General features: G+C 44.7%; 1 protein-coding gene across 9 annotated transcripts in view; it reads left to right on the top strand.

Annotated features, from left to right (window-relative positions):
- LOC116319266 (A-kinase anchor protein 13-like) overlaps nt 1–20,531 on the top strand; it is a 63,672-nt gene extending 43,141 nt beyond the window's left edge. For 5 of the 9 annotated variants that reach the window (XM_039614526.1, XM_039614524.1, XM_031738546.2 and 2 more), the window contains 31 exons: nt 589–648; nt 1,488–1,674; nt 1,763–1,856; nt 2,845–2,887; nt 3,152–3,263; nt 5,161–5,293; nt 6,796–6,863; nt 7,066–7,123; nt 8,150–8,315; nt 8,583–8,689; nt 8,798–8,941; nt 9,024–9,133; nt 9,211–9,354; nt 9,665–9,790; nt 9,882–9,999; nt 10,120–10,240; nt 12,383–12,513; nt 12,602–12,678; nt 12,756–12,822; nt 12,943–13,057; nt 14,102–14,184; nt 14,274–14,465; nt 14,543–14,695; nt 14,829–14,899; nt 15,435–15,479; nt 16,016–16,066; nt 16,146–16,355; nt 16,513–16,791; nt 17,156–17,275; nt 17,373–17,580; nt 17,685–20,531. In XM_039614526.1, coding sequence (XP_039470460.1) covers nt 589–648; nt 1,488–1,674; nt 1,763–1,856; nt 2,845–2,887; nt 3,152–3,263; nt 5,161–5,293; nt 6,796–6,863; nt 7,066–7,123; nt 8,150–8,315; nt 8,583–8,689; nt 8,798–8,941; nt 9,024–9,133; nt 9,211–9,354; nt 9,665–9,790; nt 9,882–9,999; nt 10,120–10,240; nt 12,383–12,513; nt 12,602–12,678; nt 12,756–12,822; nt 12,943–13,057; nt 14,102–14,184; nt 14,274–14,465; nt 14,543–14,695; nt 14,829–14,899; nt 15,435–15,479; nt 16,016–16,066; nt 16,146–16,355; nt 16,513–16,791; nt 17,156–17,275; nt 17,373–17,580; nt 17,685–17,740 — 3,649 coding nt within the window. In that variant the 3' untranslated portion in view covers nt 17,741–20,531. The remainder of the gene's footprint in view (nt 1–588; nt 649–1,487; nt 1,675–1,762; nt 1,857–2,844; nt 2,888–3,151; nt 3,264–5,160; nt 5,294–6,795; nt 6,864–7,065; nt 7,124–8,149; nt 8,316–8,582; nt 8,690–8,797; nt 8,942–9,023; nt 9,134–9,210; nt 9,355–9,664; nt 9,791–9,881; nt 10,000–10,119; nt 10,241–12,382; nt 12,514–12,601; nt 12,679–12,755; nt 12,823–12,942; nt 13,058–14,101; nt 14,185–14,273; nt 14,466–14,542; nt 14,696–14,828; nt 14,900–15,434; nt 15,480–16,015; nt 16,067–16,145; nt 16,356–16,512; nt 16,792–17,155; nt 17,276–17,372; nt 17,581–17,684) is intronic. The other 4 variants (XM_039614527.1, XM_039614528.1, XM_039614525.1 and 1 more) reach the window with 3 other exon arrangements.
- The last annotated feature ends 1,781 nt before the right edge of the window (nt 20,532–22,312 follow it).

Below are 22,312 nucleotides of genomic sequence, written 5' to 3' on the forward strand. Positions count from 1 at the left end.
TTCACATATTCAGAAACAGCTGAGAAATGACTGATTTACTGATAAAAAGGACAACACGCATTCAAATGTGAGGCAAAGACAAGAACCTTAAACTGAGTTGTTAGAGTGTGAGTGCAACACCGCTATTCTTCACAGCAGCCGAATCAGGCTTGCATTCCTGCCTGCTCACACGGCATACACAGACACTCCCTGGCCCAAGCATGGCATCCAGTGGAAAAGTCATCAGCGCAGTGAGAGCAGCAGGTCAGCAAAGTGTGCTGAGACCGAGGTGGAGATGGAAAGATTCTCTTAAACTCAGGCTGTAGTGCTGAGATGTATGATTATTACCTCTGTACAGTATTTTCTGCATTGAGTTGTGCAGTTCAGGCTGTGTTGCTGTGATGTGAGTCCAAGTGTTATGAATTAAAGCAATGTGCCAGTTTTCAGGCAAACTTAAATTAACAGCTTAGACACATCTTTCTCACCATAACACCATTATCATTAATTCTTGCTTTAAAACACCCCTGCCATCAAACATCTTCTCTTTCTTTTCTTTGTTTTTCTTTGCATGTTTGTCACCATTCATCCCCCATCTGTCCATTTCTCCAGTATGAGCTGGTGTCCATCCAACCTGGTTTGTCCTGATCAGGAGCAAATAGACAGCCGAAGGTAAATGGCGGAAGTCAACAGTATTACACAGATATTGTTTCGTTTCAACATCTCTTCGACAGAAGAGCGACTTAAAACCTCTAACTATGATGTAAGACAAGTGCAGAGAAAGATGACACAACAACATACCAATGCGCATTATGAAATGAGGTCTGTTAGACGTGTGGCTTAGTCTAGCAGGCCTGCTGTGTGTTTTGTGGCTGCGCCCTGCTTCTCTCTCTGCTCTAGGTGCCAGCCTCTTTTCTCTTGTGGAGCCAGTGCACAGCTTTTCCACCCAGACACTTTATTCTTATTCCACTCTCTGCCCAAGTCTTTTGGTGAAATATAACAATTTGGGGGTTCGTCTGGGATGTAAAAACCAGTCAAACAAGCAAATTCCAAAATAAAGCAGGATTTTGTAAAACGGATTAACTCCTTAAGTTATCATAGATCCCAGTCTGCCCCATGACAGACTGGCAGCCCATCCATGGTTTGCCCCACCTCTCGCCCTATGACAGCTGGTCACCAACGACACTGATGTAGAAATCAGGGTCGTGCATGCATGCATGGATGGATGGATAGAACCTGGAAATGGCAGGGCCTGTATCTCAGTCAAAAAGCTAAATTAAAAGAAAGTTGGCAGAAAGTCCTGAAAGCCTGTAAAAGTATAAAAGTTGTAAAATAATAATTACTCAGCATAGCACACTTACTATGAGGAGGCAGACACAGAGCAGAGCACTGGTTTTATACTACAGTGTTGAGTGATAAGTGGAGGAGCTGTGCACTGACATCACCAGCAGAAAACATTGTGCCACCTGAGTCAGGAAACGTGGGCCTACTTCATTTCTCCTTTCATCCAGCCACAGTCTAGAAAGTCTAGAAGTGGGCACAGCAGTGGTGCAGGACCAGACGCAGTGTGCCAGCATCAGTGATCAGGAGGTGGTGGCTGCAGGCAGGAATTCACATGTGGAGAGCCTGGACAGGGGGTCTCTGGCCTCCCTAACCGAGGAGGAGCAGGAAGGAGACAGCAGCAGCATTGACAGCCAGGTGTGTCCTCTTACTTTTTTTTTTTTTTGTTATTCAATGAGAGGGCGGATTTATATACTTGTCATTCTCATTTCTTGTGTGTTGTTAGACATCATTGATTGTCCGCTGTCCTGCCATGTTTCATCATCCAACTCTCACCAAATCCATCTCCATGGTCACTGTCACTCAGCGGGACATACAGGGTGAGTCTGTGCTCAGTCCTCCGTCTCTGCCTCTCGTTTGTTCTGAGAAGTAAAGATTCTCGACGTTCTCTGCTAAGATTCTTTCATCCTGCTGCACCCATGAATACCTTTTAGCGAGTGGGTTTCCTCCATCAAAGCGACGAATCAGCTTCTCTGTCAGTATCTCTCCGCTCCTCCCAAAAACTAGACGCTTCTTTTCCATTGGCTCTTCCTCCAGTGATGAGGAGGAGGAGGGAGGGAGTAAGTATGAAGAATGTCCCTGTAGTGTTCCCTCTGTCAGTCTGGTGTCCTGTAACACTGACCATCAAAGCAATTCAAATGTGTCGACCCGTTGCTGGACCTCACGTGTTTGTCTTCAGAAGCCTAAACTAATAAACTAGTCTGTGTAAGTGTGACGAGTGTCTCCCTTTCAGTGTGCCGTGTTCAATGTGACCTAAACCTCTGACCAGCTTTTCAAACACTTTAGTGCATTAACAGTACTTTCAGGTGGTTCTTTTACTAAAACAGTGTTATTGTCGTAATATTACCCACGACAAAGGATAAAGGGAATGATTGATTGTTTGAGTAGCCGTGCTGAAGGCTGCTGCAGGTGAGATACTTACACAGAGCACATATGATGCAGGCTGTAAACACGAGGCCGCCCACAGAAAAGGTAAGGCAGGCTATCAAGGAACTGCTGGCATCTGAAAAACAGTATGTAGCTGTGCACGTTTGTTTTTCTTACGGTAGTCTTGCCAGTGATACAGAGCACGGCACTAGTACTGACTCAGCACATCTTCCAATGTCTTTGGTTAACTTTGTGTTTAGTCATTTTATTAGAGTTGGAAGTGCAATGGAGTTCATCAGTCATCACTTTTGTTGTCGTGTCAACCAATTACTAAAAGCAGGCTTTTCTTTGTAACTGTGGCTTTGACGACATTGCTGTGCAGTTCAGATTACAGCTGTGTTGTCCTGATCAAATGATGATTGTCGTCTTTGCCTCATGCAGGTGTGAACTCATTCTGCAGTCACTCTGGGTCACTGGCATCCAGGTAGGAAAAGAAGCTAATAAATCTTTTTTCTCTGCTTCACTTTTATAGCACATCATACTGAAGAGATGCAGCACAGGCTGCATGTAACTGAGTGCATGGCACGCTGATCCTGTTGGGTTTTTAATTTGAGTTTGTTATTCTGTTTCTTCAGGCCCATGATGGTAATGTTAATGGGTATCATTTATTTGAGAGAACAGGAAAACATTTGCTGATATAAATAGAACTAAGCATAGTGCCTTTGAAAGTTCCCTTTGTGTTGTTCAGTATTTCAGAGGATGAGCCAGGTCCCCTGCAGAGCGAAACTGAGGGAAAAGGAGGACCTAAAATTGGTCGGAGATTCAGCTACCTCCGCAACAAGATGAGCAAGAGAGTCAAGGTGAGAAATGTTTACAGAGTCTCACAGGATGTGATGCAGCCACTTCTTCTTTTCTGACACTCTGACGTATGTTTGGAGATGACTGTAGAGATTTAACGCTGATGTGTCCATGTGTGTGGCTGGCTGATAAAGATCAGGGTATTTCTGTTATATTCTTTATTTTTGCAAATGTATTGAAATAATGAATTTTCCCATACTTTGTCAGGTGTATTCAGCACAGGTGAACATTTGACTGTGTTCACTGTGTTTTTGGGTGATGAAGCTTTTAAAACACAGCATTCCAAACTTTGGTGGCTGTAGCTCAGGATGTTAGGCAGGTTATCTGCTAATCGGACGGATGGTGGTTCGAGCCCTGGCTCCTCCATTCTGCAGGATGAAGTGTCCTTGGGCAGGATACTGACCCCATGTTGTTCTCTGGTCCAAATGTGATTAATCGGTGGAGAAAGTGAATGGGTGATATATAAAGTAGAACAGAGTTATAAAAGCAGCGGTCCATTGTAACTGCTCGCAGTTGTAGCTGCCAGACTGTTTGTTTGCGGGCAGTTCAGCATAGCGCTGCAGACTGTCTGCATGTTGTATCTGTCACAGGGGGAAGTGTCAAAATTCTGTGGGCTGCTGCAGAGAACACAGATGTCATAAAAGACAAAGAACTAGTTTGTATTGAAGTGAAACCAACTGTCTGTTCTTCATGCAGGCTTTTTGATAGTTTCTTTTTTTCAAGTCACAAAGAGCTCCATTCTGGCTCTCTTTCTTCTTTAAGTGAACTTTTCCACCATGAGTCCACCTGTACAGAGTCTTCACTGTCTCACTGCATGCTGGACTGCACACAGCCATGTGTGTATAAGTTGTGTACTCTGTGACTAGGGATGCATACAAACTGACTCAAATATATCTGGAATATTTGATGTTCTGTTTGTGAGTGGACTGGATTTTTTCTCATGGTTAGCAAAAATACATCAGATACTACTATAGTCTGGGTGCTTTGGACATCCGGACTATAATAATTTGGCTCTCTTCTCAGAAGATCTGTGGCTTGTAAGTCATACAAGCACAGTCAGGCTGACCCTGCTGCAGCTACCTGTGGGCTACTGCGGTGAAGTCAGTGTGACAATAGTTTGTGGTTCACTGCAGAGCTTTGCAGTTACAGGTCTACACATCAAATTGGTGCGTGGGATGCTGTGTAAAATGGAAATAAATACGCAGTATAATGACTTACAAATCTTACAAATCTCATAAAGTCATGTTTTATTCACAATAGAAGACAGAAAACATATCAAGTGTTTAAACTGAGATATTTTTATTATTCCATGAAAAAAATGGAATAGTAACATGTTTTTTGATGTGCTGTGTTTGCCTTTTATCACAGGATGATACAGGTTGTATGCCAAATATCAGTGTGGACACAGTGGCCAAGTTGGCATTTGTTAGAGGTAATTAGTCTGAGTTCAGACGAGTTTAATGTGAACTGGTGCATTTCTCGTATGCAGCAGACCCCCTACCCAAAGAACCAAAGAGGGAACTGAATTTAAATAAAGTTGAAGTGAAACCAAATATTCAAATAAATGAATAACTGCAGTAAAACTGAGACGTAACAATACAACACCCTGCTGAAACTGTCAAAGGAAATCTAAAGCCAAAAACAGGAACCAAGTGTGACATCATACATCTCAGAAAAAGATTTATTTTTATCTAATGCCATCATATATGTTATGGTAAAATAGTGGCTTCATCAAGACGGACAAAATTCTGCAAAACAACCAGACAGACAACAAAAGAGGAAGTGTGTGTGTGTGTGGGTGTGTGTGGTGGCATGCAGAAATGAACAGTGCACTATCTCAATTCAAAGGAATGAGAATTGTCAGGTTTTAAAGTGTGTTGGTGTCTTTGCTGTTTTCAGGACAAGGAGAGGAGGGGGGAGGGTAAGCAAGAGAGCAAAGCACGAGAAAAGGCCCCCCTGTGCCCCCCCAGCTCCACGCTGTGTCAGCACAGCAGCAGACTCCTGTGCAATAAGGAAACGTTCTCCTGCAACAGTAAGACCCTCGTAGCGCTGTCTTTCTGACACGTGCCAGCTCTCTTACTCTCCTGCTGCATTTCTGCTCTTTCCTTCCTGCTTTTTATTCCACCTCCAGTCTGGGATCGCCACTTCCTCTTCTCTGTACTTCCGTTATCTCCATGCATTTTCACACCTTCGATAACACCATCATACTGCTCTGTGTAATAATGCTGTAATTGTTTAAATAGAAGTGGTCAGTCGTGATTCGTAGTGGTTAATAGTCTGGGCAGTCATCAGACAGCAACAGGGTTCTGTGTGGCTTGTGCTTGGTCCTCCTCTGTCTGTGTGGTTTTTCACCCACAGTCCACACAGCTGCTGGGCTTGCTGTGATCCTACCAACGCAGACGTGTTGGTAGGATCCACTCTGTACTTGTTTGGCCTTTAATAACAGGAACAGAACCAGCAGACTTCTTTAGTACCTCAGCCTTTACAGACAGAGCTGACTGGACACTGATGTATTTGTGGAGTTGCAGACTTGAAGCCTCAAACTGAAGGAAAACACTCAGGGTAAAATGATGGAAGGTGTTGCAGGTACAAAGAAGCTGGAAAACTGAGCAAAAGAAAAGGTTAAAGCTGAGCGGGACAGTCCGGAGGAGGCGGCCCAATCTGGGGACAGAACCTGCCAGTTTCTCTAGGGGATGCTTTGATGCTTGTTTCTTTATGGGTTTAGTTTTTCAATCGTCAGCCATAAAAGGCTGATGGAGTACTTTTGTAAGTGGGCGGACGGCATGGATGCACAAGTGTGTGAATGTGATCACTTCAAAACGAGGCAAGGTATGACTTTGACATTGATACTATAGGTGTATCTGCCTGGGCTGAGGCCAGCGCTGGTATTTCTTCTTTCTGTGAGCCGGACTGAATCCATGGCAGCAGTCACTGCCTTCTGGATTCTTTGCCTGTGCACGCAGAAGAGAAGAGCGTCAAAGGATGTTGTAGTATTGAAGAGACGGAAATATCCAGGCTATAGCTGAATAGTCCAAAACCTCCTGTTCCACTTCACGGTGACCTTGATGGAGAAGGTCATGAGGTCAAGGAAAAGTGTTAAGGAGAATTTCCGAGGACCAAGGAAAGGAAGCACGGTGCTTAGAGGCTCCAGCTGCACTCGGACACCCTAACAGAATGATGCTGATGATGAGGCTCCTCCTTGATGAACCCACCACATCCTGATGATGGAGTGAAATATAGCATGCGTGTCAGAAACGCTGCGGCCCTGATGCAGAGATGAGCCACTGTAGCTCCTGATGACAGCTGTAAGAATAAAGCACTGCATAAATGTATGTGGCCTGCACTCTAAAGTGCTGTGAGTGGTCAGTAAGACTATTAACATATGTGAGATGAATGTGGCACCCTGTGTGTGTGTGTGTGTGTGTGTGTGTGTGTGTGTGTGTGTGTGTGTGTGTGTGTGTGTGTGTGTGTGTGTGTGTGTGAGTGTGGGTGGGGGTGAATACACTAACATAGCTGTTTCCGTGCTGCCTGCAGACTGTGGGGTCCTGGTCAGTGACAGATCCACAGAGGGCCCGTCTGTCTGTGCAAAGAACAAAACAAAGGTAGGTATAGTACACTGACTCATGATGAATGTGTTACCATCAGGAATAACTGTAGATGAGCTATGACTTGTTCAAATTTATGACTGATCTCGGAGATAACACTAAAGTTAGGTTTATGCTCAAGTCATAGGTGAGGTCAGAATCCATCATAAATGTTTTTTACAAGTCTTCTTTAAGTTTAACCTGTCCTGTTTGTCTCCAGCAGCAAGCAGCGGTGCCAGAAGGCGTTCCTGGGTCGTCTGTTAACACGAGGAGTAAAAGTAAGAACACATGGAGAACTTTACAAAGGAGACAGAGGAGAGCGAATCAACTAAAGCTAAAGACAGACACTTTCAAAGAATCCTTTATATCAGTCCGTCTAAAAATTCCCAGTTTCTCTCAGATTAGTGACCATTAAAATAAAGCTGTGGGTCTCAAATCATTCATTTAGTTATAGGTGCTTTAAAATAACTGCAAAGCTGTGTTACTAAGAAAGCTGCTGAGTTTGAACCTATTCCACCACCCACCTGATCAGCAGTAGCCCATTAGCAATAGAAGGGAGGTTTCCACGTTCTGTAGGTCCCGCTCAAACGCACACTGTCCACACTGCAAAGTGAAACACAACATTAATGTACACATGTACTTGAAGACAAATTCCTGTCTTCAAATCAGTGCTGTTCTTCTGTCAGGGTAGAAAAAAGATCCAGCTGTTACTCCAGAGCCAGCGTTACAGTGATGGCTTTTAGTGGCACAAACACAGAACAAGCTTATGATTGTATCTGAGTGTGGCATGTTTGACTTTTTACTGAGTTTGTAAAAGAGCAGGTCAAATAAGGACACTGGGAGGTAGCGATGCAGCATTTCTAAAGCAGCTTTAGTTCGATGAAGCATGCTTGTGCTCAGACCTGAGCAGACGGAGCACACCGCAGAGAGAGGGAGCTGCTTTCGATTGGTAGACAGAGCTTCTGATAGCCCAGCAGCATATTGAGAGTTCCACTGAAGATGTCAAATACATCTTCAACACTTGAAATTAGCTCCAGATATTTATCTGCTTCATGTCTTTGCTGCATTTTACATATAAAGATTGTAAAAAAAGAATATATTCTCTATACCTGTACATTTACATGACTACAGCAGCGGTTAACAGGGAGGGGTGGTAGTGAAGAATGGAGCACAGAGTCAGTTAGCTCATGTCGGTGACGTGTTGATGGAGAGCTTCTGGAAGTGTGACTACAAAAGAACCAGTTCGCTGCATTTCATGAGCAAATAATCAAATCCATTTTCTGTTTTGATATATTTATATCTAGCTACATCTTCTACATCATCGCTTTCGTCAAGGTCCTCATCGTCACGTTGGTCAACAGTAACCATGCCCGACGACCACTTTCCTATGCTGTCTCCGAGAAGAAGCCGCAGAACCTTCAGCCCTCACAGCAACCTGGCTAAGAGCATCTCCAGTAGCAACATACCATCGTGAGACATTGCGACTAATTAACTTCTGAAAATTCCCAGTTAGCTCTAAACGTCACGTGTGCACACCTGAACAAGTGACTGTCTCAGCACTGAGCACAGATGCTGTCACTCGGTGTGCTCCTCACAGACGTGAAGACGGGTTTTTCTGTTCTTGTCACTAATTTGTTGGCAGCTCCAAAGGCGTCATATTGTTCTTGCGAATATGGGATGTATGTAGAAAGCAAAGCCATTAAAATCCTACTCATCTTCATAGTTTTGTTCCTTCAGGTTAGACGATGCTGCACTCAAACGCCTCAAAGTGCTGTCCCAGTCCACCGACTCTCTCAATCAGGGGAGCAAAGTCAACGCTTCAACTGAGTCTCTCACTGATGAAGGTACAACACACACACACATACACACACACACAGTTTAGATTCAAAGAATGATGGTTTGAGCTCTGTGTGCGTGTGTGTGTGTGTGTGTGTGTGTGTGTGTGTGTGTAGGTACTGAGATCATTGACACCCAGCTGATGGAGTTTGAAAATGACATTAAAGATCTGGAAGCTGATTCTTGGAGTGGCATGGTGGATAAGAAGTTCTTGAAGTCCCTGAAGAAAGATGAAGTGAAGAGACAAGATGTCATTTATGGTAAACTGTGCTGTGACTCAGTTGGGAGCGACAGACTGCTGTCGGGGCCAAACATGGAGATAAGAGTGTTTTCTCTGCACAGAGCTGTACCAGACAGAGGTTCACCATGTGAGGACTCTGAAGATTATGTCGGAGGTGTATCACAAAGGCCTTCAGAAGGAGCTGCAGCTTGATCTTCAAACTCTGAACAAGGTGATCAAAGAGCACTTTCACCCGTGGACACGCTTGGGTACACAGTATAACGACCTGTCTGTCCAACATTTCCCTAGATTTTCCCTGTTTTGGACGATCTCTTGGAGGTACACACAGAATTCCTCTCATTGCTCCTGGAGAGAAAAAGAAATGCATCAGCCGAGAGACAGAAAAGCAACAACTTCATAATCTGCAGCATTGGAGACATCTTAGTTAAACAGGTGAGAAGAGGAAGGTGTATGCATGCGTGACAGTGGTAAATAAAGTTGAAACAAATCCATTTCTGGTGGTCCTTACACTCCTCATGTGTGGAGTGTGTGCTGTTGTCTTTTAGTTAAGTTAAACTCTAAGATATCTGTTTGGAAATCAGGGATGTTGTTTGGAAGTGTCAATGTCTGCAGTAAAGATCACGGCAATCTTTTCATAAAGTTGTAGTTCTTTTGAGTTAATGGAAGAACTACAATATTCACAGCATGTTATGGAAAGCGCAGAGTTGTGTTTACTTTCTCCTTTGCTACTTCTTAAATTCAGTTTTCAGGCTGCAGCTCCGTCCGCATGACGAAAGTTTATGGGAAGTTTTGCAGTCGCCACAATGAAGCCGTCAGTCTGTACAAAGAACTCCACGCCAAAGATAAACGCTTCCAGGCTTTCGTCAAGGTCAGAGCTGCTCTCTGTACACGCAGCACATCAGAGGACCTCACCTGCACTGTCTGGGATCTATGCATGACCTCAGTATCTTTGTGTGCAGAGAACAATGAGCAGCAGTGTTGTGCGGCGGCTCAGCATCCCAGAGTGCATTTTGTTGGTGACTCAGAGGATCACCAAATATCCTGTTCTGATCCAGAGGATCCTTCAGCACACCAAAGGTAAGAATGAAGACCTTTGCCAGCATCCACGGAGTCAAGCGCATCTTTCATTGTTCTTTAAACGTCACCTAAAAACTGTGCACATAATTCATCCAAAACTATTTATGAATCTCTGAACAGAGTCGGATAAGGAGCACGGCTTGGTTTCTGACGCGCTGCGCCTTGTGAAGGAGCTGATTACGGCTGTGGACAATAAAGTCAACCAGCAGGAGAAGAAACAGCGCCTGAAGGAGGTGTACAGGTACAAAGTAGTGTCAGTAATGGAGTTTACCTGGGTTTTAAATGCACCTTAGAACACACATACATCAACACTACATATGAGCGGGTGGAGGGAGGTTTGGAGTCTTCACACCCCCCCGTTCTCTGCGGCCTGCTGGAGCGGGGGGGCTAGGAGGAGGAGTTGGCCGTCCGACTGGGGTCTGGAATGTGGGGCCTCCCTGCTGCTGCGCAGTCGGGGCGGTCTGCTTCTCCCCACCGCAGGGAAAAGGGTAACACCACGTGGGTCTGGGCGCAGTTTCCCCCTCCAGGGGCAAGGGTACCTAGACCCGGGGCTTAGAGTACGCTTGGGGAGTGTGATTGTGTGTACAGTGTCTCTCTATGTCTGTCTCCACGTTGGGTGAGTGTTGAGAGCATGAGGGTGGGAATAGATGTTTGTATCTGTGTGTGCCTGTTTGTCTGTGTCTATATGTCAGGTTGGGTATCAGACGCCACCTCTCTGGGGACATCTCAGGCCCTCCAAGGTTTGGAGGCCCATCTCCCCCCACCACTTCCCCTGCCGGTGGCAGACGCCCTCAGACATCGGTGCATTGGTGGTTCTCTGTGTCCGGGGGTGGGCGCCCAGGTACCCACCGGCTCACTCCTTGGCGGCTGCTTATCGGGGCCTGGAGCCTGGGGCTCGCTCGGGCCACTTCGGGGATGGGGTGCCCTCGGCCTCTCGGCCCGGGGCTCGGTCACTCAGGCACAGCTGGCTGCCGGCGGAGCTCACGGGCACGTCACTGCAACCCCCCCCTGGCTTCTGCTCCGCAGCTGCTGAGTGACCCCTCATCTGAGACTCTCCTCAGCTCTTTCTGGGATAGTGGCGCGGCTGCCCCTCTGTTGGTCTTCCTTGGTCTCTTGTGTTCTGGGGGCCTCTGGATGTCTGGAGTTTTGATCTCCTCCATACCTGCTTCATTCCCTGGAGGTCGGGGCAGTGGCCCCCCACACCCTCTAGCAGATCATTACATGAAGGAACCTCTTAAAAACAAGTGCGCTCATGCTCACAGGTGTACACACGGGTGATCACACACACAAACTACACCCTTTTGGGCTCCTACCTCAAAGCACACTGTGCGCTGTCGATCTCACGTGCTGCACCATAATGTTTAATATTTAGTATTTACTGTCATATTCCCATATATCATTGTGATCTTGTTTATTACTCTTGTCTTCTTCTGCTTGCTTTCTTTTTTCTTTCTCAACAGGTGATCCAGGTGATCGATATGTATTTTTTTTTTTTTTGTCTGCTTATTCTGTTGGTTTTGTTTTTGCCCTTTTTCCCGTCCCTCTTCTCAGGTGTTTTTTTTCTCTCTTTCCTCTTTTTCTCTCTCCCTTTCTTTCCACCAGTCAAGTCTGTCCCGTATTCAGCAAGTGAAAATAAAATAAACAATAAAAGGTGAATCAGATGGACCATTACGGCAAGGCTGGGATGGTCCATTTGGTAAAGTAAATCCATTGGGCATCTTTCTTCGCCTTTAGACAATAATTCTGATGGCAAAAGAACCAAACGGGACAGGTTTAAAAAAAAAAAAAGTAATGGAGTTTACCTATTCCTGGATCAGCTGCTCTGATGACCTACATCATGTAGGTCATCAGAGCAGTTCATTCCACCAAACCGTCCCCTCCCTGCCTACTCTTAGCTCAGAGCACTCCACAAACGCTCCCAAACCAACGCCTGAAGTATACGTTGCACAATTTCAACTGATGAGCGTTGAATGATGAAGAAGCTCAAAGGCCGGCTGATACTCAGACTGATACTCAGGCTGTTCTTCATTCCCATGGGTGCAGTGACCGTGCACACTCACTACTCCTGCATTAGGTTTACTTTCTGTTGCATAAAAAATGGCCCGGTGTAATATGTCGTGCGTTGTTGGTATTTCCCTCATTTTAAGAGCTGCTAAGGACCTTTTTATTACATTCTGATATGTGAAACCTTACAAATGACAGTGGTTGTACCTTCTACATATATACCACTTGTCTAGTCTTGCTGACTGCTCAGAGCGGTGCTGATGTTCAGCCTGTGTTTTACTCTCTGCATGTGGATCAGATTTTTTCTGTAAGCTTAGCTTGCAGAAACAGCAGTGCTCTTAAATGTGCCTGAGTGTAAACCTGTAATGTCTCACTGCAGTCGCACTGACAGTAAGTCCATCATGAGGATGAAGAGTGGTCAGATGTTTGCTAAAGAGGACCTGATCAGAGGGAGGAAGCTGCTGCACGATGGAGCGCTGCAGCTGAAAAACTCTGCGGGAAGACTCAAAGGTTCATCACATTTGCATCTTTGGACCAAACCTGACGTGAATTCATTCAGACTGGAGCTCGCTGTAATCTTCGTTTCTGTGTGTTGCAGACGTCCACGCCATGCTCCTGACAGATGTGCTGGTCTTTCTTCAGGAAAAAGACCAGAAATATGTATTTGCCTCATTGGTAAGTTTGGCACTCGGCACATACATAAGATTGTACCCAGGCAAGGATTCTGTTTGATTTGGAGCCTTTGTTCCCAGGATCAGCGCTCCACGGTCATCTCCTTACACAAACTCATTGTTAGAGAAGTGGCAAATGAGGAGCGAGGTCAGTCTCCTTCCTTCTCTCACATCTTTTGGGGATTTCAGTCACCGTGTGATTCAGTCTGGCTTTTAGTCAGCACGAACCACAATGGTTTCATCAAGGATTGCCTCGTGTCTCCTGCAGGTCTGTTTCTGATCACAGCTGGCACAGAAAAGCCAGAAATGGTGGAGGTGTTGGCCAGCAGCAAGGAGGAGCGCAACACATGGATGGCCATTATACAGGACGCTATGCAGTGCATGTGAGAATGCGCACACACACACACACACACACACACACACACACACACACACACACACACACACACACACACACACACACACAAGATCACTGGCAGATGCACTTCAAGTACTTACTGCAGAAATTTGTTCCTAAGATGAAGGGTCAAAGGAAATAATATGTTTTACGTATGTGTAGAAGGTGCTCAGCACACAGCACCATGCAGCAATAGTTTTCATTTGAACCCCGGCTGAAGCCTTTTAGTCTGCATGTTCCCCCTGTGCCTGCGTGACTTCCTCCCACAGTCGGAGCATGCGCCTCAGCTGCACTGGTGATTTTAAGAGGCCGTGGGTGTGAGGTGGATAAACACAAAGTAAAGTATGGATGTATGCTTTAATGTGGCTTGTAGGGGTGAGTAAGACTACAAGTATGACAGTCCGTTTACAGATGCTCCATTTCCAAAGTGTGGAGCTCGCTTTGTGGATTATCTATTCAAAAAAGCAAAACTTTATTTCTTCCCTGCTGGAAGAAGTAGTGCTGCACAGTGTGAGGTCCCGTGGATAACACTGCCATCAAACTCTGTACATGATGTAGCATGGTGCATTAGACAAAGCTAAGCACAAGCACAGCTAACTAATGCGAAAAAGGTCATTTAGGAAACAAAACAACAACATTTGACCAGTAAAGAAATCTAATACACATCAAAACTGTTTGTGAAGCAGGAATAAAAAAAAAGATTCATTAGAATAATGATTAAATTAAAGTGAGATCGCCAAATTAAAAGCAGTTTCAGATGAAATGACTGACAATAATAACTGAAACTATGAATTAAAACCTATAAAAGAAGTAGAAATAAAATCTTCTGTATGGCAGACCTCTGTGCAGAGCTTGTAGGGCCTTTAAAATAAGCTTTTCATTTTTTTATCTAGCAAATGAGTTTGAGCTGCTCTGTTTCCAGCAGTGCAGGTTTGAGAGTTGTGAGCAGTGTGGTGCATTCATCTGAGCTGAAAGCAGAAGCCGGAGAGTATTTGAATGTCACGCCAGGCCTTCATTTTTGTTCTGGCAGGGAGAAAGATAAGGATGAGGGACTCCCAAGTGAGACGGAAGAAGACCGGAAACAGCAGGAGAACAGAGCAAAGGAGATCCGCGGTGAGCAGCCGATGTTCCAGTTAACGTGCTGTAGTGGGCGGGGAGTGCCGTGCCATGTTGAATGTGTTTGCATTTGTCCCTGATTCCAGAGCTTCTGCAGAGGAAGGATGAGCAGATTATCAGTTTGCTGGAGGAGAAGATACACATCTTTAGAGAGCTGGGTAACTGCAGTCTGTCTCCTGAGGATGCTAACACATCAGTCAGGGAGCGGATGTTGTTCAGAGCCACACCTGATAACGTCACCAAAGGAGAGCCGGTCATAAATGATGCTGTGAGAGAAGGTGAGCAGGCCTCTGAGGTTACTTCTCGTCATGTGCATCTCAGAGATGACGTGTTCAAACCTGTTCCTCTCTGTCAGTGGAGGCCCTGCATGCTTTGGTCAGCGGAGGTTTTGGTGCAGCGGCCTGCGGTCCAGACGGCCTGACAGGGGGCGCCGTGGGACCAGTCTGCCTGCCCAGACGAGCGGAGACGTTTGGAGGCTTCGACAGTCATCAGATGAACAGCAGCAAGAGTAAGACACGAGCAGGTCATCAAAGATGTCAGGGCAGGTGTTCACTCTCCTGTGAGACTGACTCTGCCGTCATCACAGCAGCTGTATTTATCATGACCAACCTTTAAAAGCCTTCACCTCCTCTTACTGTCAGATGGAGAAAAGGAAGAGGGAGAGGAGTCAGTGGACCTCCGCAGGACTGAGTCCGACAGCGTGCTGAAGAAGGTAGGGATGTGTGTGTTTCACGTATGGTTATTCATCTCATTTAAGACGAATCATTTCTTTAATACGTTTCTGCAGATTTTACTGTGACAAAAACAAAATGTTGCCTAACTGGTAAAAATGGGAAGAGGCATAGCTGCTATAAACACCGTAGGAAATCCATATGTAATAAAGAACAAGATCAGCGCAGGTATTAGTGTTATGAAGTTGAGTCGATAGTGTAGTTGATAGAGTCAGTCAGAGCAGGCATTGAAGGCTGCTTCTCTGACGTCACAGTCAGAGACGAGCTGCGGCGAGATATCCAACAGAGGGCTTGGGTTTTTGTTTCCACTGCATTTTGTATAAAGTTAAATGATGTTTAAAAAATGGAAATATGTGCAATAAATGTTTTTGCACAGTAATGTACTTTTCCCCTGTGAGCCATCAGAGGTTCCAAACGTTACGATCCTCTGACTTCTGCTTGCTGCAGTCCACATCCTGCTGTTATTTGACCAGCACTTTGTAACATGTTAACATGAAGTGTGTTTGTGTGCCTCAGGGAGCCACTGCCAGCCTGCAGACCCTGCTGAAGAGAAACAATGAAGTAAGTGGGCTCCTCATTCAAACAGACACACTAGTACTACTCCATCACTGTAGGTGCATCACACAGGACTTCTGATAAGGACAGGACAAAGAATATCTTTTACAAGAAAACCTTCAAAACTGCTTTGAAAGTGATGCTGAACATATGGACGTGGCTGTTTCATAACAGCTTCCTTTCTGTGATGAGCTGCCGTCACTGAGAATTTTCCAGTCTAAGCTTGTCTTCACTTACTGCTGCAGCTTTCTTCAAAGCCACTTCTGCTCTTCCTGTTGTTCAATGGTGTGCTGCAAACAGTTGTAGGTCCAGTGCTGCCACCTACTGGTGGTGTTTACGCATTACATCTTCTTAGACACCAGCAGAACGACAGAAGTTGTTGCATAAACTGTTTTTTCTTGAAAACTGTGAGCATCCTTAGCTCTTTCTACATGTCAGGAGGAAAGATGAACCCAGTCGTGTGATATACTGGAGGTCTTATTTGTATAAACAGCAGTTTGAGCTGTTTTTACTGACTCTCGTGTGATGGTGTGTTTCTCCAGCAGCTCCAGCGCAGTGTGACACGTCTCCATGAGCTGCTGATTTCCCTGCAGGTACACACATACGTTTACAGCAGAGGTCACGTTCAGGCTGTGTTTCTACTTTGCACTGACCGTCTGTCCCTGCCTGCAGGCTGTGGTCATCCAGCAGGACTCATTTATTGAGGACCAGAGGCAAGCCCTGAACAGCCAACTCAGCACCACCTCCTCCAGACAGTCCATCTCTTCGTCCTCCTCCTGCTCCTCGCTCTCATCCTTAACTACCTCGCGCCCCTCCTCCCTCATTGAGCAGGAGAAGCACAGGAGTTTGGAGAGGCAGCGGCAGGAGGTGGCCAGCCTGCAGGTTAGCTCTCACTAACGCTGCTTTCACATGATGAGTCATGGCTGCAGTGAGCTCATTGTTCCATTGTTTGACAGAATTCACGTTTTCATCAAAGTCTACTCTTAAACCCGGCTTCCTGAGCCCAGTTCTTGTGACATCACACTGTGGTTTGTTCTAGAAACAGCAGGCTGCACATCAGGAAGAAAAGAGGAAACGAGAGAGAGAGTGGGAGCTGAAAGAGAGAGCTCTGGCAGACCGGGAGGAGAGGCTGGGGGAGGAAGAGGAGCAGACGAGGCGGAGATGTCAGGAGCTGACAGAAGAGATGCAGATGTTACAGAGGAGCAAAGAAGAGTACCAGAGAGACGTGGAGTGGCTGAAGGAGGCGCAGAGGAGGCTGGACAGAGACGAGGAGGCTCTGAGGAGAGACGATCAGAAGGTGGATGCAAAGAGAGAGCAGGTCAGAGGTCATGTGTGATGAAAGTGCTGCTAGTCAGATGCACTCGGGCCGATGGTCAGCAAGTGTGTCATCACAGGCAGGCTGCTGTGTAGCTGTAGTCTCTGTGCACGTTCACCTAATCATCACAAATGAATCAATAAACTACATGTCATGCACTCGGTAGTATTTTATGCACTGGATGTAGTGAATTCTGTTTTTCCATCTCTGCTTCCTCTTTCCATGCCAAGTGTTGGAGGTGGAGAGTGGAAATTTGGCATAATGACTCTCAGAGCCATGACAGAAGCATTAAAAGCAGTTGGTGGAAATGAACCGATAGATATCCTTCACTGTCTCACTCACATGCATGATCTAATCATTTTTCCAGTCGGAGGAGCTTCAGAGGTACCAGCGCACTCCCTCCACAAACTCAGACGACTCCTTAAGGTTCCACAGCACCGGGTCCCTGGATCTGGATTTAAAAGAAGCAGCAGAACAAGCCAAAGAGGTAAGAACAAGGTCCTGCTTTAAAACCACATTTGTGTTAGAGTTTAGGAAGCTGCTGGATGACTCCTTGAATGACTAATATTGTGGGTGAACATCAGGTGGAGCTCTCATCCTCCGCCCCAACCAAAGAACCTTTCCTCCGCATTGGATCCAAGAGGATGAGCAAAAATTTCAACCCCTTCTCCTCTAAGGCTCAGGGAGCAGAGAAGGAGTCCCAGCTCCCCTCCAGACTACTTCAACTGACCAAGTCCAAAGAGAAGAAGGAGAAAAAGAAGAAAGGAAAAGGAGGGAAGGATGCGCAGACAGGTACAGTCAAACCGACTCAAAGTGAAGACGGTGCTGTCGGTCATGGTTGGAGCGGTGTTCTGTGGACTGGTATCCTGCTACATAACTCTTGTGTTTGTTTTTAGAAAACAAAGGTGCAGTGATGTTGGATTCTCCAAATGAAAGTGACTTCTTCATCTGAGGAGTGAACTCCTAACACCCAGTCGCACAGCTGACAGTGTGTGTCTGTCTCTGTCTGCTTGGCCCTGGACATTGCCCCAGCCTTCCCGTCACAAAGACTGTATCATCAAAGGTCAAAGGTCAGGCAGGGTAACACACTGACTTAGCTGAAGGCTTTCCCAAGGTAACAGACTGCTCTGGAGACTATCCTGCCCACGCTCCATTAATGCCAAGCTGGATGGAATCAGAAGAGTTTGTCCAGCAGCAGGTCCGAACATCGACAGCTTCCATCAGCACCTGAGCCTGGAAAAGCTTAACCTGACCAATCACAAGCAAGATTTCTTTTAAGTGTTGCTGAAGCTAACTTTTGTTGCTTGTTATGCACTCCTGACTTTTAGGAAGCACACACACACACACACACAGCAAGTTAAACCATCATTCATTGTGAATGAAACAGACCCCCTTTAAATTAAAAAATCTGTGTTTATTTGATTTTGAGCTGAAGTGCCTTCCATGTGTCTGGCACATCACTGGCAGCAGGTATACGTGTAGCAGCAGTTTGTTACAATCTGATTTGTAACAAAGTACTGATGAAATGTGCATTATACAGAACTGACCGTGCACTGTTTACATGTCAGTGTAGCAAGCTTCCTGCTCATTTCATTGGTCCCTCATTTCTGCCCAAGCTATCATTTCAGACCCGGCAGCAACATATTTAAAGTATGCACTGACCCGGGCTCTCCCATCAAAGTCGCCAAACTTTTATACTCTGGAAGAATCTCTGATTTAAATTGAACTTAAGATTTTTATAACGGTATTGGACATTTTATTAGACAGATGGTCCACAAACCCAGTCATGAGTGAAATCAAAGAAGGACAACTGTAATATTAGAACACTACATACCTCTGCATGTGGACAAGGGTCCACTCTAACCCCCGTTTCTATTGCCTTTATTCACCCTCACAAAGCCCTGCTGGTATGCATAACACCCTATCATACACTGGACACCCACAGACTCGTGTGCTCCATCCACCTGTGTGGGGAATGACAATCGAGGTCGAGACATTGCTTTACTTACTGCTGCACTCACTTGTTATGTTTACTCTACATGAAGCTTAATATTCCTATTCTTTTTAATAAAAGCACCTGACTCATGCTAAACAGCCCATGTGCTGAAAAGTGGAACAAACACGTCAGAAGAAGACTTCTATGATACACACCACTGGTTTGAATCTGCTTGTGTGCATTCCCTTGTGTTGACGGCTGCTTCTCGTTGTGACAAAAATGGCATGTCCTAGCTGAACTGCTCCTCTTTGAACAACACAAGAACACAATACCTGCACAGATAACAGAGCCATTTCGAGGAAGCCAGTCAAACATGCCAAAGAGAGGAGTCCATTAAATATTCATCACTTGTGCTTCTGTTTTTCAGCAGCGTTATATTTCCAGATAACTGGATTCTCCCAGTGCATCACACAGGGAGGCTCGCTCAGGGCGTGTACATGATTATATGTAGCCTTCAGTGTCATATTTCAGAGGGCGGGGTTAATGCAGTAAAAGTGTTTTAGCTCTGCTCTAACCAGGTAGTACTCTAACCAAACAGCAGAGGTGAGAACAAAAGTTAACTAATAAAACCAACACTGACAGTAGACTGACGCTCCTGCATCACACTTGCAAGCGCGTGGCGCTCCGTGACACTGCTGGAGTGTTTGCTCACAGATAACAGAGGACAAAGATGGCAGCACTGGATGCTCGTCAGGAACTAGTCAGCAGTAAGATCAGGTATATGAACAGTACATGCTAAACTGTGTAGTATTTTTACACTAGCAGCAGTCTGACCTTTGTTTACACAGTGTCTTTGAATAGAGGCTGATGAGATTTTGATGAGAGGCTAAAGAAGCATTTCTGCTAATATCCATTTCTTTTTAGTGCATTAATTCAAAAACTGTAGAAATAGAGTTTTAAAAATAGTTTTGCACTTGGATGGAAGTATGTGTGGGTGAAATATATGAGCAGCAGGTAAATGACTGAGAAGAAACCATTAAAGATTATGCATAAAAAGCCCATTAATACATTAGTCATGTTTTTGTGTTGAGTGGCACAAATCATGTTAACCCTGTAAAGCCTGAACCAATCATTACTAGAAAATTACATTTATAAAACAAATGTAGTTCATTAAAACTACTGACAATTTTTTTTTTAAAAAGAACTTAAATATTATTTTGCATATATGTGGTTGTTTTTATTTTGTTTTTTTTTACTATTTATTGTTGATTTGTTGAGCAATTATTTTTTTTTTCGGCGGGGAGAAAGTCTCAAAAACTCATCTATCAAATATGAAACAGTTGGCATTATAGGGTTAAAGACACGTTTCACATGAACTTGTTCACACTCACAACCAAACAGATGTTCACTGATGGATTTTAGTGGAGCAGACACTCCAGCACCACCCACCCACCACACAGCAGTACAGTGTACAGTGTTATCAGTTTACACTGAGCCCTCAACCAACAAGCTCAGTCACAGACACGGCCTCTGTGTTGTTCCCGTGCACTAAAATATTTCTAAAGCCATGAAAAATGAAAGTTTCACCATCTTTTTCGCTGTGTGTGGGATCGTCTTGAAATATTTTTGGAATAAAAACACGAGGTACAAGGTTTCTGTTTTATTTCCAAAGAAAAAAGATGGAGGCAGAGCAACACATTTTGTAAATATGTACAAATTTCAAGTGAGAGAAAAGCTTTATTTGTCTACTTTCTTCCTGATCTGGAAATATAATGTTCAATCCTAATAAATAACTATGCTATTGTCACTGTGTGTTTTTATGTACACGGATATTATGTTAGCTGAGAGAAGACAGAGGAGTGAGAGTGATGTTGAGAAGCTCCTGTAAATGAACTCACCACCATGTGCAAAGTGAAGTATTCAGTCATTGCCCCTGACCAAGTTTCAGAGAGAAACATTTTACTTGTGATGATGTTAAATCATGTTAGCCTCTGTGTGTCCAGAGGTCCAGATGGGTCACCAGTGCAGGGCTGCTGTAGATCTTTATTCATTGAAAGTATTCGGTCTGATTGAGGTGCCCTTCCTATTCTGTGCTATACCAGGTACAGACAGGCTGAAAATCCTGCATTTGTTCTCTAGAATTTGTCCCATGAGCCCTCTTTGTCTATCAAACCCTTAGGCAACCTCCTTACAACTAACTCCGTATTTAAGGACTCTAATCTTTAAGGCACAATGCACAAAATCTGTCTTTATGCAGGCAGTTATCCACAGCACATCTGCAGCTTTGTATTTTAGAATGTCAACAATGTGGAACAGACAATGGTGCCTCCCAGGAAGAGAATCCAGGTTTCAATGATGGGCCCCTGTGATACAGAGTCTGCATGTTCTCCTGAGACTGATAAACATCTTGGATTAATGCTGCCCACATCAGGTTGGGAAGTATCCTTGGGCAAGATGCTGAACTCTGACACACTGGGAGTGAACATTAGGTTAAAAGTAGGCACAGAAAAAAAGCACTTGTTGTGTTAGAGTGTGTTAGAGTTCAGGAAGTGTGAATGAGGCTTGTAGTAAGATAGTTTGAGCAGAAAAGCACTACAGCAGTACCGGTCCACTTACCATATTAACATCCTCTGGCTCTAAGACCTGCCTCGGTAGCCAGAGATCTGTGGAGAGTGGACAGGCAGGGGCATTTTCAAGAGAGCACATGTTGTGACAGCAAGGCTGGATGAAAGATAGCGTGGACTGCTGTAAGTACCTGTGAGGTAATGTGAGTGAGTGAGTTAATGAGCCGGATCTTAAGGAACACATTTGAATGATCAGGGACAAGCAGCAGTGGTGCCAGCACTCGTGCTGTGGGATCTGGCAGGGTTTATACCTACAACTTCAAGATCTATGATATAGTGGTATGATATGGAGATTTGGTGCTGTTGTAAAATGGTGTTTTTTAATGGAGACCATTACATTACATTGTTCTGGGAAGAAAATACATGAAAACCACATGTATAGTACTTGAGATATTTTATGAAAACCCTCAATCAGAACTCATTATTTGTGCCTTAGACTTAAATTCTGTGTTAACCAAAAGAGCTCCGTTAATACTAATACTAGTATTAACGGTGGAGGAGACTTCTTCGTGTCTCCTCCACAGGACACAAGCGTGGACGGAGCTCAGTCACCTGATCAAGACCACCTGGGGCAAACCAGTGTGGCAGATAAGGGGAGTTTGGTCAAACTCCTTCTAATGTGTGTAACAAACCTCGGCTGTCTTATGATCACAGGTGATGTTGTTGATACTCTGAAATAATATTAATTGCTATGTTTTTTTAATACTTTAAATAAAATTAAATTGTTATAATTTACATTCATTTTAACAGTTTAATATTTGTTTTACAGGAAGACTCCTCTTGGGACACACATCTTCCTTTTAACCATAACCAAAAGTGTCTGCTGTCTTAATTTTGAGCATCGATATGGTAACTATCTCCCTGGAAATATCTATATTTAATTCACTCTTGCTCGTTCTGTACACAGGCCCAAATTAAAACTAATTGAACTTCTTCATGCAGACAGTTACAGGTCAGTGCAATA

The sequence above is a fragment of the Oreochromis aureus genome, linkage group 7 (genome assembly GCF_013358895.1).
Source record: "Oreochromis aureus strain Israel breed Guangdong linkage group 7, ZZ_aureus, whole genome shotgun sequence".
Lineage (NCBI taxonomy): Eukaryota > Metazoa > Chordata > Actinopteri > Cichliformes > Cichlidae > Oreochromis > Oreochromis aureus.